Raw genomic sequence first — 14,833 nt, 5'->3', positions numbered from 1 at the left:
CAGACGGTGGGAGATGGACGCCACTGGCCCAGTTCTCCCAGTCCAAGCAGTGCGGGAAAGCCTGCGGGCTCGACAGCGGAGGAAACGCAGGAACTCACAGCCCTGCTGGGGGGAACCACGTGCCCGTACGAGGGCCAGGGCGACAGCACAGCGCGACCTTCCCTCCCCGCTCACACACAGAGGCTGCCCAACACCCGCGAGCTCAGCCGGGACAGGGACCTGCGCTTGGCCCCCCGCCGCCCCTGAGCTGTAAGGGGGTGGATGGTGGCACCCCAGGACGGACACCCCAGGACGGCAGCACCCAAAGCATCAAGTGTTCAACTGTTCACACCCGTACCCACGCCGCAGGATCCCCAGCCCTCGACCTCCAGCGGAAAGCCAGCACAACTGCTAGCAGGACAGCAGAGCAGCACTACAGCAGCTGTTAGATATAATATTTATTATTATATACAAACACATTTTGTACATTAATTAAATAGAATGAACTCTACTCTTCATTCATCAAATCATTTGGTTTGTTTCCCGCCCTCTCCCCCCTTCCCCTCCCACCCACCCACTCCTCTTAAAAGCCTACGATTATTCCATGCTCTCTGGCACGCTCCTGCCGGAGCAGGGAGCCAGGCGCCACGGCCCCTTCCCAGGGAGGCTGGCTGCAGAAGGATCTGGCATGCGGGGCATGAGCAGGCTCCCCCACTCCCCAGAGAACACCCAGGGCTTCTTGAGACAAAAAGAAAAAAAAAAAAAATAGTAAGGGGGGCCCCTGGGTGGGAAATGCAGAGACGGTGAAGCGGGGGGCTCTGAGATCCCCCAGTGCTGATGTGGAAACTCTTTCCTGGTGGAAGACACCAAAATGCACCTCCAAGGGAGACGGACTCCACAGACGCTGCTCAGCTGTGGAGAGACGACGTTGAACTCGGGGACACTTCCACAGCCCCCCACAAAGAGCAGAGCCACCTGCCAGCACTGCGCTTTTCCACGTCACTCCCCAAGCTCCTCTCTCCTCTCCACCCTACAGCCGGGACGCACTCCTGCCTCCGCTCTACCTGCCAGCACAACGCCTCCTTCAGCCACATCATGTGGGTCCAGCCCGTCCTCGGGGGCAGCCGGTGCCCGTCCCAGTCCCCCAGCAGCACGGCAGAGGGGTCAGGCACAGCCAGCTTCACCTCTGCTGCCAGGGAAAGGAGGAAAAATTAGCTGAAATGTCTTGGCTTTAGTGTTTTGGTTCTTTGCTAAACCATCTCATGCAACAGTTCAGCCAGTGAAAAGCTGATCTCTCTCCTCTGGGATGGGGCTGATCTTAAACCCAAACGTGTCCCATTTAAGGGACAAGGCACTGAAAAGCAAAACTACATCACCCACAGCAGCAGGTGCCAAAAAGCAGAGTCATACAGAGATGGAGCTGCTGTCCTCCTCATCCCAAACGTATCCACAGACACTGACACTACAGATCAGCTCCCAGCAGGAATTACTTGAGACCATCTGCCTGTGCCTGGAGCTCCTATTTTATGCTGGCCACACACACCTAAGAGAGGCCAAATTCTGAACGCCCTCGCAGAGGTCACCAGTGGCAGAAGGGACAGCACTTCTCCAGGGCTGATCAGCATGGGAATCAACGCTGCTGCTTCCCAGTCCAGCCAAATGCATCTCTCTGGGGATGGAGGCTCCAACCTGGACACAGCAGCTTCTACCCCCCAAACCCGCTGACCGAGGGAAGTTCAAGGACAGAAAAAAATGGGGCTGAATTGCAGCTTCTACTTTGGTTATCGCCCAGCTTTGCCCTGGCATGAGCACATCTAGTGTCTGGGGAAGGCCTTAAGCTCCTCTTCCCCTTAAGGAGAAGGAAAAGTTCACCAGGTTTCTCCTCTGGTTTTTGCAGCTCTCCTGCAGGTGTCAGAAAACTCTCCGTCCACATGCAGCTGCTATTCTAACCAGAAAGCTGCCACACACGTGTGGGCTGTCCCACATCAGCTCTTACTTGCTATCAGCATCTGGATGGCAAATGCCACTGCAGGGGGCAAAGCTGGGGCAGCCAGGGGCAAGGAAAAGCTGGGGCAGGGGAGTGACTGCAGGGCTCGAGCAGGCAGCCTGCTTGCCCACAGCCTCGGGACGAGGGCCCTGAGCCTCGCAGGCCTCGTCCCTCCCTCCCGGCAGTCCCACGCACATCAGGCTCTCACGTGCTGTTCCCAGGGGAGTCCACTGCAGCACCTTTTCTCTGTCCCAGCTGCTCTGCCTCTGCTAAGAGGAATTCATGGGTTAAGGATGATGGTGAAGTGAGAAATAGTAACAAACAAAATCCAAATGCCTTCCTGGCAGTCCAGAATTACAGTAACAGGGACTCAAGACAGGCTCCTCGAGTCTGGCTCCGAGCAAGGTTTGGAGCTAGGTGTGCTATCCGCTGGTGCTGGGCAAGGGCTGCTTTCTCCCCAGTCCCCAAGAGCACGCCCCAAACGTCTGTCCTGATCAGTGTCCTCCACCAAGGCCGGAGGGGTCTCTACCACACTGCTGTTCGCAACGCAGTTCTTGCCACTAGGTTTTGCTTGGCTGTCTGAGCCCTCGACAGCCTCAGTCTGTGCAGGGAGGGGAGGGCTGGGGACTGAAGCCCCCTCCTCCTGCAGCGGGACGAGAGGCGCAGCTGGTGGCGCCTCTGCAGCTGGGGGAACATCTGCTGCAGCCACCACAGATGTTGAAGTGACTTCAATGGTGATGGAACCCATGGCTGTCTCCGGGTGGTCGCTGCTGACTCTGATGCGGGCAACCAAACTGGAGGCAGCAGCGGCGTCCTGTGGGTTCCCGTTGGCCACAGCTTCGTGCACCACGTTTGGCTCCAGGAGGGTAGTGCTCAGGTCAGAGAGAAACGAGGCTTCTGTAACGATGGCAGCTGTCTCGGCTACCCAGTTCAGATCACTCCCAACAGAAGCCGCGGGTGGCAGCGGCGATGACGCTGGAGGCCTCGCTGGGAGTCAGGGCAGCCGGGCTGCTGCTCTCCCCAGAGGGGCCGGCGGCCAGGTGGGGCCGGTGGCCCCCCACGTCAACGGGGGCAGCTGTAGTGTTGTTGTTGAGGTTGTCCTGGAGCGTCGTCTGAGTCCCCTGGCCTACCTGCTGGTTCTGCAACAGCATCTCCTGGATCCTGATCTGCTGGAGAATGGCTGGTAGCTCATAGTGGTGGAAGAAGTAAATCATTGAGTGCTAGAGAAGGCAAAGGGAAAGGAGTCACTCAGTGGGCCTGGGCTGTGAGCCTAGATGTACCTTAGAAAACTACGCTTTCTTCTTGCCATAAAGACTGGAGAATTCGGCTGCTCTGACAGCCAAGAGGTTGTCTGAAGTTTTATTGCTTCCACTATGACCCCTGCAAGCTGCTTTTATAGTTTCTCTCTGAACACAGGCAACGGGGTACAACCCCCCTTCCCTTTTAAGGGCTCAGAACAAGAAGGGTAAAGACATTTCTCTGGCCCATCCTCAGTTCCCTGTCTCCGTCCTGCAGCAGAGAGAGGGGGCAGGGCAAAAGCCAGAGACACCCAGGTTTGCTTGAACCACACTGGAGACATCAATTTGGAGCTGGTTTTGCCAGCATCTTTCACTGCACAGACCTGCCCAACTCCTCAGCCTCTGCAAGGAGATCCTCGGCAGGATTTCTTCTAGAAAGACAGGATAGGAATCCTTCCCTAACACCTTCCAAAACCCAGGTGACATGAGCCTACTGGCAGCCGCGTGGCTGGATGTGAGCCAGTGACCAAAACCCCCTCTTGTTCAACAGCATCCTTCTGCCGTTCCATTTCCAAACCAGGGATTATTTCCATCTCTTTGTAACTAAAATCGCTACTCAAACTCAGCTTGTCAAGAAGTTTGATCAGAGCCCAAACTGCAGCAGATTCCCTTCACTTTTTAACAGCACAGCCAGTGTGAGCTATCTGCAATGTAGCAGTTTAAACTGCAGGCAGCCAGACCCCTCCGAAGCATGTGGAGTGACCAGGACTGAATTCACACGATGGCACTGGCCTCCACACAGCTGGCTGCACTAACACGCAGCAGAAGTGGCAGCTACTCACCTGGATGAAGAGCCACGAGGTGACGAGAGCCAGGCTGCTGTACTGCCCGTTGAATCGATAGTGGTAAGCATAGAAGGCAAAGTGGTACAGATAGAAGAACCTGGGCAGAAAGGCAATAAACATCAGGATACGGCAATGGACAGGACAAACGGGAGTTTCTTTCTACTCCTCTGTTCTGAGCCGGGACACTTTGCACAGGGTGGTGCCGGCTCCCACTAACAGGTCATGAGAACTGTCTCGCTGTGAACAGGTCTTCACCAGGGCAAAATAAAGGGCAGGGAAAGGATTGAGATGATTCTTGAAATCCAGGCACAAACCCAAAGTGGAAGCAATTGCACTTTGGACCCTACAAGATGTCAGGCAGCTCTCAAGGAGACACACAGCAGCTCTCAGGAGTGGACAGCCTCCTGGCTGGGAGGGTCTGGAGCAGCTTCCTCCCCACTGGAGAAGAGGGCGTGCAGCCAGGAGCTCCCACCAGCTCTTACCTGAGCCAATGCCTCTTGCTCGTATTGGTGTGGCAACAGATAGCGTCGTACTGGTCAGCCAGCCACACGATGAGGATGATGTAAAATGCAGTTGTGGTGTCATTGAAGAACTCGGACATAATGGCCTCCATACCTACAGGACAGGGCGGGAGGGAACATCAGCACGCTGCAGGGCGCAGACTACCGTCAGCAAAGGGCTTCCCCAAGGGGCACATGAAGGATCCTCTGTCATTTCAGAGCCAGGGCTATATGACGTGCAGCAAAGACCACAGCAGGATAAATTAGCTCTGTTTAAAGCAGCAGCTAAGGCCAAACATGTCGCACTGCTGATGGCAGTCACTGCACAGGCCAGATCAGCTGGCTCTGGAGAGCAAAGATTTCAGGGTTTTGTTGCTCATTTTTTAAATTCAAATTGTGCTAATGCAATGTGGTCACAGGAAGAGCGTATCTGAAATGAACTAGTGACAGACAAAGCTTCAGTTTATGTGATTTCCAACTGAACTGCTTTTCCAGGGGACCCAGAAAGACAATGTAGCTCACTGTGCCATCACATTCCAGAGCTTTCCACCCTGTGATGAGCAGACACGCTAACCACCTGCCATGGCCACGTCAGAACAGGGAATTGCACTTTCTACAGATTCCAGTGGGACTTGCTGCACATACACAAGCAGTGAGCTAACGTCCTTACCTACTAGAGCCAGAATGACAGTGAGGAGGGGAGCTGCAGGGAAGGCAATTGTCATGTTCATTTCCAGCATCTGCAACAGGTCAACTGCAAGAAGGAAAACGTACTATAACACAAAATGGATGCGGGGCCACAGAACGCTCCACCCCTCCGTTACTCCCCAGACAGAGCACTGCAACACGCAGTCAAACCCACCATCCCTGATACTTGTCAAGAGACAGAACAGTCCTCACAAGCACCGTGACGGGGGTATAGGGGGATTTATACCCTGTGCAGCCACATGCAGGACCCTTCTAAATGATGACAGGCAAGAGTATACGCATGATACACTGTGCTGGAGCAGGCAGTGTCAGTACACCCTAAATCCCCTAGAAAATCCTTACCAATGAAGACAAAGATCTGATGGTGCGAGTAGCGCAACAGCATCGAAACAGACAGGGTCTGAAATATGAGAACAGCAGCCAGTGTTAGAGCCACAAAGGTCCAGGGAGTCACTTGCAGAATCACACTCCAGCAGAGGCCTGAAGAGGCGCGTTTGGACTTGCAGTGCTGCACAGCATGCTGTGCACATCCCATGTTCGTCAGTTTGAGCTATGCAGACCGACTTCCCAAAGAGCAATTAGGACTTCACAAACAGCAATTAATCTTTGTATTACTGCAGTGAAATAGACAGCGAGTGATTTGTTTGTAAAGAGACTGATCCTGAGTATTTGAGCAGGGGCCAAACCAAACAGCAGCAGCAGCGCTGGAACTAGGGTTTCTTCCCTCCCGCCCTACATCTGTGCTCCTGCCAGCAACTCCCGATGCCTCTGGCAATGGGCACCCAGCACCCTCGTCCTCCTTTCTCACTGGCCACAATACTGTTGTAGAAGGAGCTGCATCAGTGGCCGGTCACACACAAAAGGGGACAGCCACCCAAGACTATGAACACAGACTTAGTTATCACTTGGGATCTTGTCTAATACTTATCTGTAATCACCTCATCGCACAATCACAGGAGACTCAGATCTATCTTGATCACTCCTGGCAAATTAGGCCCATTCTTATAAGTCTCAGAGGACAAACTTCTGCACCCTGTGCCTTGTCAGCCTGAGTGTTTTAACTACACTTACAGACTCTCTAACATGAATCTCCTTTTTGGCCACAAAACCATTACTTCATTCTATTTCACCTCCTCTGTTTCACTGTTAGGACCTTAAGAACCCACCACAGAAACCAGGAGAACCTTGTACTCCATCAGTTTAGCTTTAAAAGCAGATGAGAGCTCAGGCCTGTGCTGTTACATCAAACATATGCTGACCAGCACCGGGCCCAGAGTCCAGGCAATGCCCAGCTCCTATCGACTTACAAATATGACCATGATGACAAAGGCTGCCAGATACGAAGTCCTAGCCATCCACATGCTGACAAAGCGATAGTGCTCCCCAGACACCACATTCCGAAGGAAACCTGGAAGAAAAAAGCAAACACACACAAGTTCAGTGCAATTAAACCACAAACTAAGAATAAAACTTTCAGTGCCTTCTAAAGAAATAGGATTTAAAGCAAATCTATGGCAACACCTCCTCACAGCAGCACTCGTATTATTATACAGTGCAATAAGGCAGGAGAAAATCACGTTTGCAGACACCTCTCCCCTCCTGCTTGTTTCATTTTGTCCTTGACAATAACATCTCTACGTAACACATGGAACTGTTCCCTGCATTAGATTAATCAACAGTCAGAAGATGATATTCATGCATCTATAGAAAAAACATTAACTGCTCTGCATAGCTGCAGAAAGCGATTCCTCCAAGCCTTACCTTTGTTTTCTTCATTTTCAGCTAAAGCTTTGACACTTGACATCAGGATGTCATCATAACCCAGGAACTCATCCAGCAATAGGCGACTGAACCTGTCCCCAAAGCACTGATCCCTGGTAGGATCTAGAGAGAAAAAACCACCCAACCCAGTCAGATCAACCACAGAGGCGGCAAGGCAAGCAAAGAGTCTTCTCATCACTCAGAAGGACAAATCTGCCAGCAGACCTGCGTCTGCAGTTGGACCTTTGGCTGGATAACTAAATTGGGCAGGACTGGGAGGGAAAACGTCACACCCTGACAAATCTAGCCATGCTGTCAAAATGCTAACGTCAATTGGGCCTTAAGAATTACATCAGGGCTGTCATACTCCCTGTTGGCACAGACATAAAGGGCATTTAACTTCTAGGCTTGGACTACCTTCCCTAGGCTCACCCCAACTAATGGCCCAGAGAAACAAGTTCTGGTAAGACTCAGAAGACCAGGCCAAGACTTTTCAGATGTCAGCTGGCCTCAGCACGGCACTGCCAGGGCCCACCCTTCCCATCCCACCCACCCTTCTGCAGCGGAGGGCACGCGAACGCCTCCCCATCGCTCTGGCCATTAATGAAGGCTGTTTGGTTCCATCTCATGAAGCTGGTCCTGTGTTCTGCTGTAAAAACACTGATCAGCTTGTAAAAATAACCCAAATCTAAACAAAACAGGAGGCATGAGCACAGATAATTTTTCAGTAAATTACTAAGATACTTACGAAGGAATTTGTCCAGTTGAATTGGACAACCCAGGTCAGCTGGGTTTCCATTTAATATGGGAACTGCCCATTCCCTGTACAGGATATCTGCTTAATGGCTCCAGTCCAGCTGTACTCCAGTTTGATTAGGAGTAAGTAATAAAATTTAGTCTGATTGCTGCACTAACAGCTCATTACAGATCAATTAAGTTCACAGGCATGAGAAGGTTTGCGATCGTATTTATTCCTGTCTTGGACAGTTTTTAATGGAGGAAACGCCAGGAGAACGCTGTTCCACAAAAATGGTCTGCTGGTGCTAAAGAGATCTGCTCAGCCTTGTCCCCAACACATGCACAGCTGCTCTCGCCACCGGGTGCTAACACTGCACTGCTGCTGCTCCACACTGAGCCTAGACCTCAGTACCTTGAAGCTCTTCCTTCCTCAATGAGAAAACTGCACTGGACACCATTTCAACCTATTCCTCTTAGAAAGGTATGACCTACTAAAGCAATAAAGACTCCATAAAGCAGCTCTCCTACGTGGAAAATGAGCGCCATCAACTGTTATAAATAGTCTCCACAAGACTAAAGAGGAAACAGCGCGTAGGTATCTCTGCAGAGCGCCTACCCACCCCTGCACCAGCGTGGGCTGGCTCCCTCACTTACCCAAAGTCACCACCATGACCGGAATGCTGAGGCGTTGCCGAGTGCTCTGGGACAGGCGCAAAAACCCGTACTCCAACGAGTATTCCACAATGTACTCCTCCTGTGGCCACACTGGAAGAGAGGGTGGGAAGGGAGACTCAACAGCAGGGTTTGCAAACAATTACCAAGAAGAAACAGCACCTCTGGATTCCCTTCTGCCCTCCCACCACATTCTTGAAAAGAGAATCAGTTGCAGACACGGGCTCCAGGCTTCCTTCAACCAATTAAAAACAAATCAATACAAATTCTTTGAAATTGCAGCCCATTCCCTTGACATCAGCCCTTAATGCGAAACTTCTGGGAAAGCTTCAGGGCAGCAGTTCCAAGCTCTGTCAAACACTGTCCAAATCTGCCCACATCTCTGCCTGGCAAGCCACAGACCACTTGTTTTCACTCTGTTCCCTTTCTGCTTTCTACGTTGTTTAGGAAACAGTGGGAAAATATACTTTATACAGGCTGAACAGCAAGTAAACACTCCATAGGGCAGCAGCACTCAGGAGACAGAGGTCACTGCTCCAATTACAAATCTCAAAAGTAAAGGCAGGAGCAATTATGGCTTTAAAACAAAAAATATGGTGGCCCCTGAAGTGTCCTTGATTTTTTTTTTTTTTTTTTAATAAAGAAAGGTTCAAAATAGATGCTTTTTGCTACATCACCTCTGAAAGGACAAAACCTCCTGCTAAGTCGAAGGCAAGCAATTTAATCCGTGATCTTTTAAACTGTCACAGCATATCTTGCAAGAAGTGAGGGGAGGCAGCTGTCAGGGGTCTTACAACGACACACCAAAAAATTTAAAAGGATACAATAACTTAAAAGAAATGCACCTGCCTCTTCTGACTTACAGCTACACATCACTGACAGAAATGCCTGCTTTACTGCCCCACCTCTGATCCCACTCCCTGGCCACAAACACAGGCTGGTGTGTTTGTTTCATCTCTTGTTTCCATTATAGAACAGTTTTAAGCTCAAATGGAAACAAAGTGTTTAAATATCAACAAAAGAATTACTTCCTTTGCATCATAAAGTATTTTTCCATGGTAAAATATTCTAAACATCAAATTTGGTGTACTTATAGCACAAGAAACCTGGAAAAAAAAAAAAGTAAAAACGTGTATTTGGGGATCTGGGACCTGTTTGAAAAGACGAATTTTTAAACTATGTTGGAAAGCAGCACAAGCGTCTCTCTCACCACATTGCTGGATCATTTCCAGCTGGGCATTCAGCAAATCAAGGCACAGCCCATCAGCGTACACAGCACTGTACATGACTCTTACAGAACTTAGGCAACTATTAATAAAGGTATTGCATCAAAAATATTTAGGGCTTTCTAGTCTTACATGACTTAATGATCTTAAATTCAGGACTAATGAGTTCTGAACCAGCATCAAGCAAAACCACTGCAAGCGCAAGGGAACAGTGCCACTGCAATGTCCAGTCTCACAATCCTCCACAGCCACAACATCCAGTACTTCTGAACAGCAAAGAATTCCAGTCTTTCCAGGGATGAAAGTGTAGGTGAAAAAGGTAAATGATACCAGAATCCAATTGCCATGTCTCTTATTTTAACGTAAGTATTTTTTAATTGATTTCCTCCCTAACCACTAGAAAAAGAAGTTTTCCAACAGTGGATTTCCATTTTAAATAACACAAAGCCACTAAATCTCCCTCTAGAGTTTATGAGACATCAGCAGCTTAAGTCATGCTGGAACAAGGGGAGGAATAGAGCAGGATATCCTGAACGGTGCAGAACAGCAATGCTGTATCTCGCAATCCACTGAAACTTGCTCAGTGGCTTTCAGGATTAATTAGCTGTTTCAAGTACTGGTGTTGACTCAGGGACTCAAAATACAGCCCAAACCCTGTTAATACGAGGAGGAATGTGTGCTGTCAGTCAGATCCCTGCAAGTCTCAAGAGAACAGCAAACTGCTCAGAAGAGGGAAGTTCACATTCATCTGAGGTATCTGGCACCAACTGCTGCAGAAACACGATACCAGACCGAGAGGCTTCAGCAAATTTTATAGCCCAGATGACCCCCGACTCCCAGCCCCCCTTCAGCCGAAGGAAAGATCTTGTTGTGGATCTACTGTTAGTATTGACAAGGTTAACCACAGGTGAATGCATCAGGGAAGACATTTAAGGTTACTATGCACGTGCCCAGAGAAGCCAGAAGGAACAAGACGTGCAGGGAAGATGCACGGGGCAGGGGAAGGAGAGAGCACAGATAGCAGTGTAAGTTGTCTTTACCTGCTCTGGCTAGCATCTCAAACTCGGACACAGTCTCCCTCAGAGGCTGCATACCTTTAGTGGCTGCTTCACTAAACGAGAACTCCTGGCTTTCATTGTGGGGCAGTGCCTCAGTGCTGCTCACTCGGGATGGCTTGAGGAACACCTTGGGCTCGATATCCAGCTCAAACTGTGGGAAAAGCGCAGCAGAGAAAGTCACGTTAGCAGTCACTTCAGCTCCCATCTTCTGTGCTCCCTCTGTGCCCCCAGCAAAGGCCTCTGCCACCAGGAGGAGGACAAAAGAGGCCACTTTCTCAAGCTTTACATTCTGTCTTAAACCATCAGAGGCTAACGTGGAGATTTAGGAAAAACTAAGGAACACACTATTTCCAGATGACTGAGGGATCAGTGGGACTGTGGCACACTTAAGATGACTGCACTAACAAACCATCTCTCCCCAAACCAACAATCGGGTTCCCATCTCCTGCATACGCAGGGAACGCGTCTTTACCTTGATAGAGCTGTTTTCAAACATATCCACGGTCATTTCCTCCTCTTCTTCCTCCTCTTCCTCAGCTGTGGATTCAATTACCATTCCCGGGAACTTCTCGACACCACAGAATTGCAGGAAGATCGGGGCTCGGCTTGAGTTGCGCTGTATTTCCACACGCAAGATGCCATCGCGTGGCCATTTATCTCGCACGTGCTCCAAGCAGTTAATGGGCGAGCGGGAGAAGGCGATGTGAATGTAAGCCAGGATGAACAGCACAAAGAGAGCCTACACACAGCATGAAACAAAGCAGAGACCATCAGCCCAAACACCCTTGGCCTGTTTACAGGCTCCCCAGTTTTAACCACCTTTTCTCTGCCCATAAAGACACTGGATTAATGTGGAAAAACGGATTCACAGGTGGACAAGAGCTTTTATGCTTTCCAGCCCCGGCGGTCTCTGCATCAACAATAAAGCAGCCCAGAAACAGGCAATTTCAGTACAACTGTATCAGCAGGAGAACACACCAAAACCAGCCACAAGAACAATCTCCTCCTGTTCAGGAGACCAGAGCTGGCACCGATACCTGTGCAGCACACGTGTCTTGCTGAAATCACAAGCCACATGCTCAGGCCCCAGCACCATGCAAGGCCCTGCAAACCAACACTATCCCCAAAATGACTGCACCACAGGCAAACTGACCAAACACAGCACCAATGTGCGATGAGGCTCCAAGGCATACTGAAAGAAACAGAAATCCACCCGTGGTGTTCAACTATTCCCTCCTCAGCACAGTGTTTCCTGTTGAAGCCTGGAGAAGACTCAACTTTACAAAGGCAGAATAAAGCAAACCTTAACAAAAGACAACCCACCATCAGAGCAGGACAACCCAAACCCACAGCAGAACTGCCAGCTCTGCGTTCAGATCCACCACTCGTCGCTGCGAGGTAAGGACTCTGCCACAGCCGGAGGTTGCACTGACCTGCTGAGGCTGGGCTCGCGGAGCATCACCACTCCCTTGTCCTGGATCAACCCAAGGAACAGCTATAAAGCCACAGCAAAATAAAGTGGACGAAAAAAATTTATTCCCTATAGTGATGATAGTAGATCTAGCACAATGCTACCCAAAGTTCACAGCTGAAAAGTCCAAGAAACACTGGTACAGTAAGTGGTACAGCTGAGTTTCTTACACTCGCTTTCCAGCTGCATTAAGATGCTCATTCCTAATTAAACTAGCTGTCCTTGCTACATATCTTTCTTGACCTATTTGCTATGAATAAACAGACTGGTAAACATCTCATCTGCAGAGGAGCTGCATAGGAAGACGCTAGGGAAGGTAAATCAGAAACACCTCCCTCATCACAGGAGGAGCCACGATGAAGCCGGCAGAACCACGAGTGGTTTCAGGACTCCGTGAACAGCAGTGTCCAGGACCACGGTCTCTAACTTCACCTCCTACCAGTACCCTGCGCACAGAGCCAAGACCAGGCTGGAGCCTGGCTGACTCTTAACTCTGTGGGCGGGAATAGGCTGCTCTTTCCAGACGTGAATACGCTTACTCCCTCAGCAACGCCTGGATCAAAAGCAGACAGCAGCTAGAACCGCTACCAGGCAGACTGCTCACTCCACCCCACAGCCTTGTCAATACCACCAGCCCCATTCCAGCCTCCCTGCCCACCTGAATCCAGCTATGCAAGGTGCTGGGGCAGGACAGGGAGAGAGAGAAGTTCCACCCCTGAACACTGCTTGGGAGGCCAGAAAACGTGTATGGGCAGTACGACACATTTTGCCCTGAATGTTAGTTCCTTTAAGCACCTGTTCGCTACAACTCCAGAGCAGGAGCCTGCTGTTGGCCCCTGGCAAGCCCCCTCCCCACCTCCCCTTACTCCACTTTCACATCCTGGTGCTGGCGAGAAGCATCAGTGTGTGCCCTGGGAGCCACGGCGCAGGATTTAACCCACGGGCACTTCACCCCGGCGACAGCCCCCTCCGGGGGTCTCCAACCCCGCGCCCACATCAGCCAGGGAGCAGGTGGGTTTGCACCCTGGGACAGAGGCAGAGGTGCGATACTGCGCTGGCACAGCTGGGGGTGCTGACCGCTAAAAAAAATTTACAAATTCATCGCTTCTCAAAAAGACAAGACTCAACAAAACTTCAGCCACCAAGCACCTCGCCTATGCAATGCGGGCAAAAAGAGCGATCGCTCGGAAACTGAAATTTAAATCTTCCGTGCCTGCCCCCCACTCCCTGCACCTGCCCCCCAGCAGCCTGGCTGCCCAGCAAGCTGGCTCAGCGATTCCCTTTTTATTTTGGGATCTGTCACCAGGGCTGTGGTGGTGCAGGGACCGGCACAGCCTGTTACAACTGCTCACGTCTTTCTCCCAGGGGAGGGACCCACGGGAGTCAGTGGGCAGCATGGGGGGGGGGGGGGGGGGTCCAAACACGGGCAGTGACCTCTAGCAGAGCCCAGCTTGTTTGTGTTTATAAGAAATTTATGCTTTTGCACCTAACTGTAGGCCAGCATGAGGAATGCCCACTCCTCCCCGTAAAGCCCCCGTTAAAGCTGCCCCTCACCTTGAGGAGGACGAAGAACTCGAAGACGCGGCGGAAAGAGGGTGGGAAGAGGCGAGCGTAGGTCACTGCCATCTTGAAGAAGAGCGCGTGGAAGAGGCGATCGCGCACATTGATCAAGGGGTTCTGGTTGAGGTTGGGGTTGCGGACGCCCCGGTTGTTGCCCCCGGCAGCCCCACCGCCCCCGTTGTTGTTAGCCGGGTGGTGGTTGTTGGCGTTCGGCTGGTTCTCGGACATCCTGACGCCTGCGGCTGGGAGCCGAGGGGCGCTGGCAGCACTGACCTGGGCCGGAGGGACCGATCCCCCGCCGCACAGCGGGCTTGGGGCCGAGCGACCGCTTCGGAGGGGACGAAGGTCGAGCGCTGCCGCCGAGAGGCCGGGGAGAAGCCGCGGGAGCTGCCCGGTGCAGGGCGCCGGGTGGACCGGGCAGACGCTACCCCCGGCCCCCTCTCCTCAGGGGCGACCCTCCGGGCCCGGCCCGGCCTCCTGCGCGCAGACGCCTCCGGAGCGGAGAGCGGGTCAGGCCCGGCGAGGCCCGGGCCAGGCCTCGGGGCTCAGCGGGCCGCTACCTCGGCGGGGCCCGGGGGTTGCGCGACCCGAGCAGGCCCAGCGGGGACGCGGCTGCTGGGCCGGCCCCGCGGCCATGGAGGGTCCGTCACGGGGGCGGCGCGGCCCGTCCCGGAGCGCAGCGGGAGCCTCGGCCCTCCCGGCGCGGCGCGGTGCGTGCGGAGCGGCCCAGTCCCGTCCCGTCAGCGCCCCGCCGCCATCTTCCTCCGCCGGCACGGACGACGGCGGCAGCGCGCCTGCGCGAGCGCCGCGGGGGAACTCTGGGACGGTGGAGGACAGGCGCCGGCCTCCGCTCCGCCCCGCGATGCAAAGTAGGATCCCTCCCGCCATGCACCGCGCTCAGCAGTCCCACTCCGCACGCAGCTCAGCCGTGGAAAGGTCAAACTTTCTGACATAAATACGATTGTCAGTATGAAAATAGCTTGGGAATGTGACGCCGTGTGGGGGAAGGCGCAGGAGTTTGAGGTAAAAATTCTCGCCATGGGCAAAAAATTATTAAAAGAGGGAGGTTCAAATAGCTCGGGGGAGAACT

At 52.2% G+C, this 14,833-nt stretch overlaps 1 protein-coding gene across 1 annotated transcript; it reads right to left on the bottom strand.

Annotated features, from left to right (window-relative positions):
• Positions 1-557: 557 nt before the first annotated feature.
• On the bottom strand, positions 558-14,531 carry TMEM259 (transmembrane protein 259). Its single transcript, XM_055709126.1, is given in 12 exon segments — positions 558-2,922; positions 2,924-3,186; positions 4,047-4,146; positions 4,532-4,664; positions 5,220-5,303; positions 5,600-5,657; positions 6,565-6,665; positions 7,019-7,141; positions 8,411-8,521; positions 10,749-10,863; positions 11,185-11,451; positions 13,738-14,531. Coding segments are annotated over 12 exon segments (2,175 nt in total). The 5' UTR covers positions 13,972-14,531; the 3' UTR covers positions 558-2,336.
• Positions 14,532-14,833: the final 302 nt, after the last annotated feature.

Source organism: Falco cherrug, chromosome 4 (assembly GCF_023634085.1).
Source record: "Falco cherrug isolate bFalChe1 chromosome 4, bFalChe1.pri, whole genome shotgun sequence".
NCBI lineage: Eukaryota > Metazoa > Chordata > Aves > Falconiformes > Falconidae > Falco > Falco cherrug.
The sequence above is the reverse complement of the archived record's forward strand: the minus strand, read 5'-3'. Positions and strand labels throughout refer to the sequence as shown.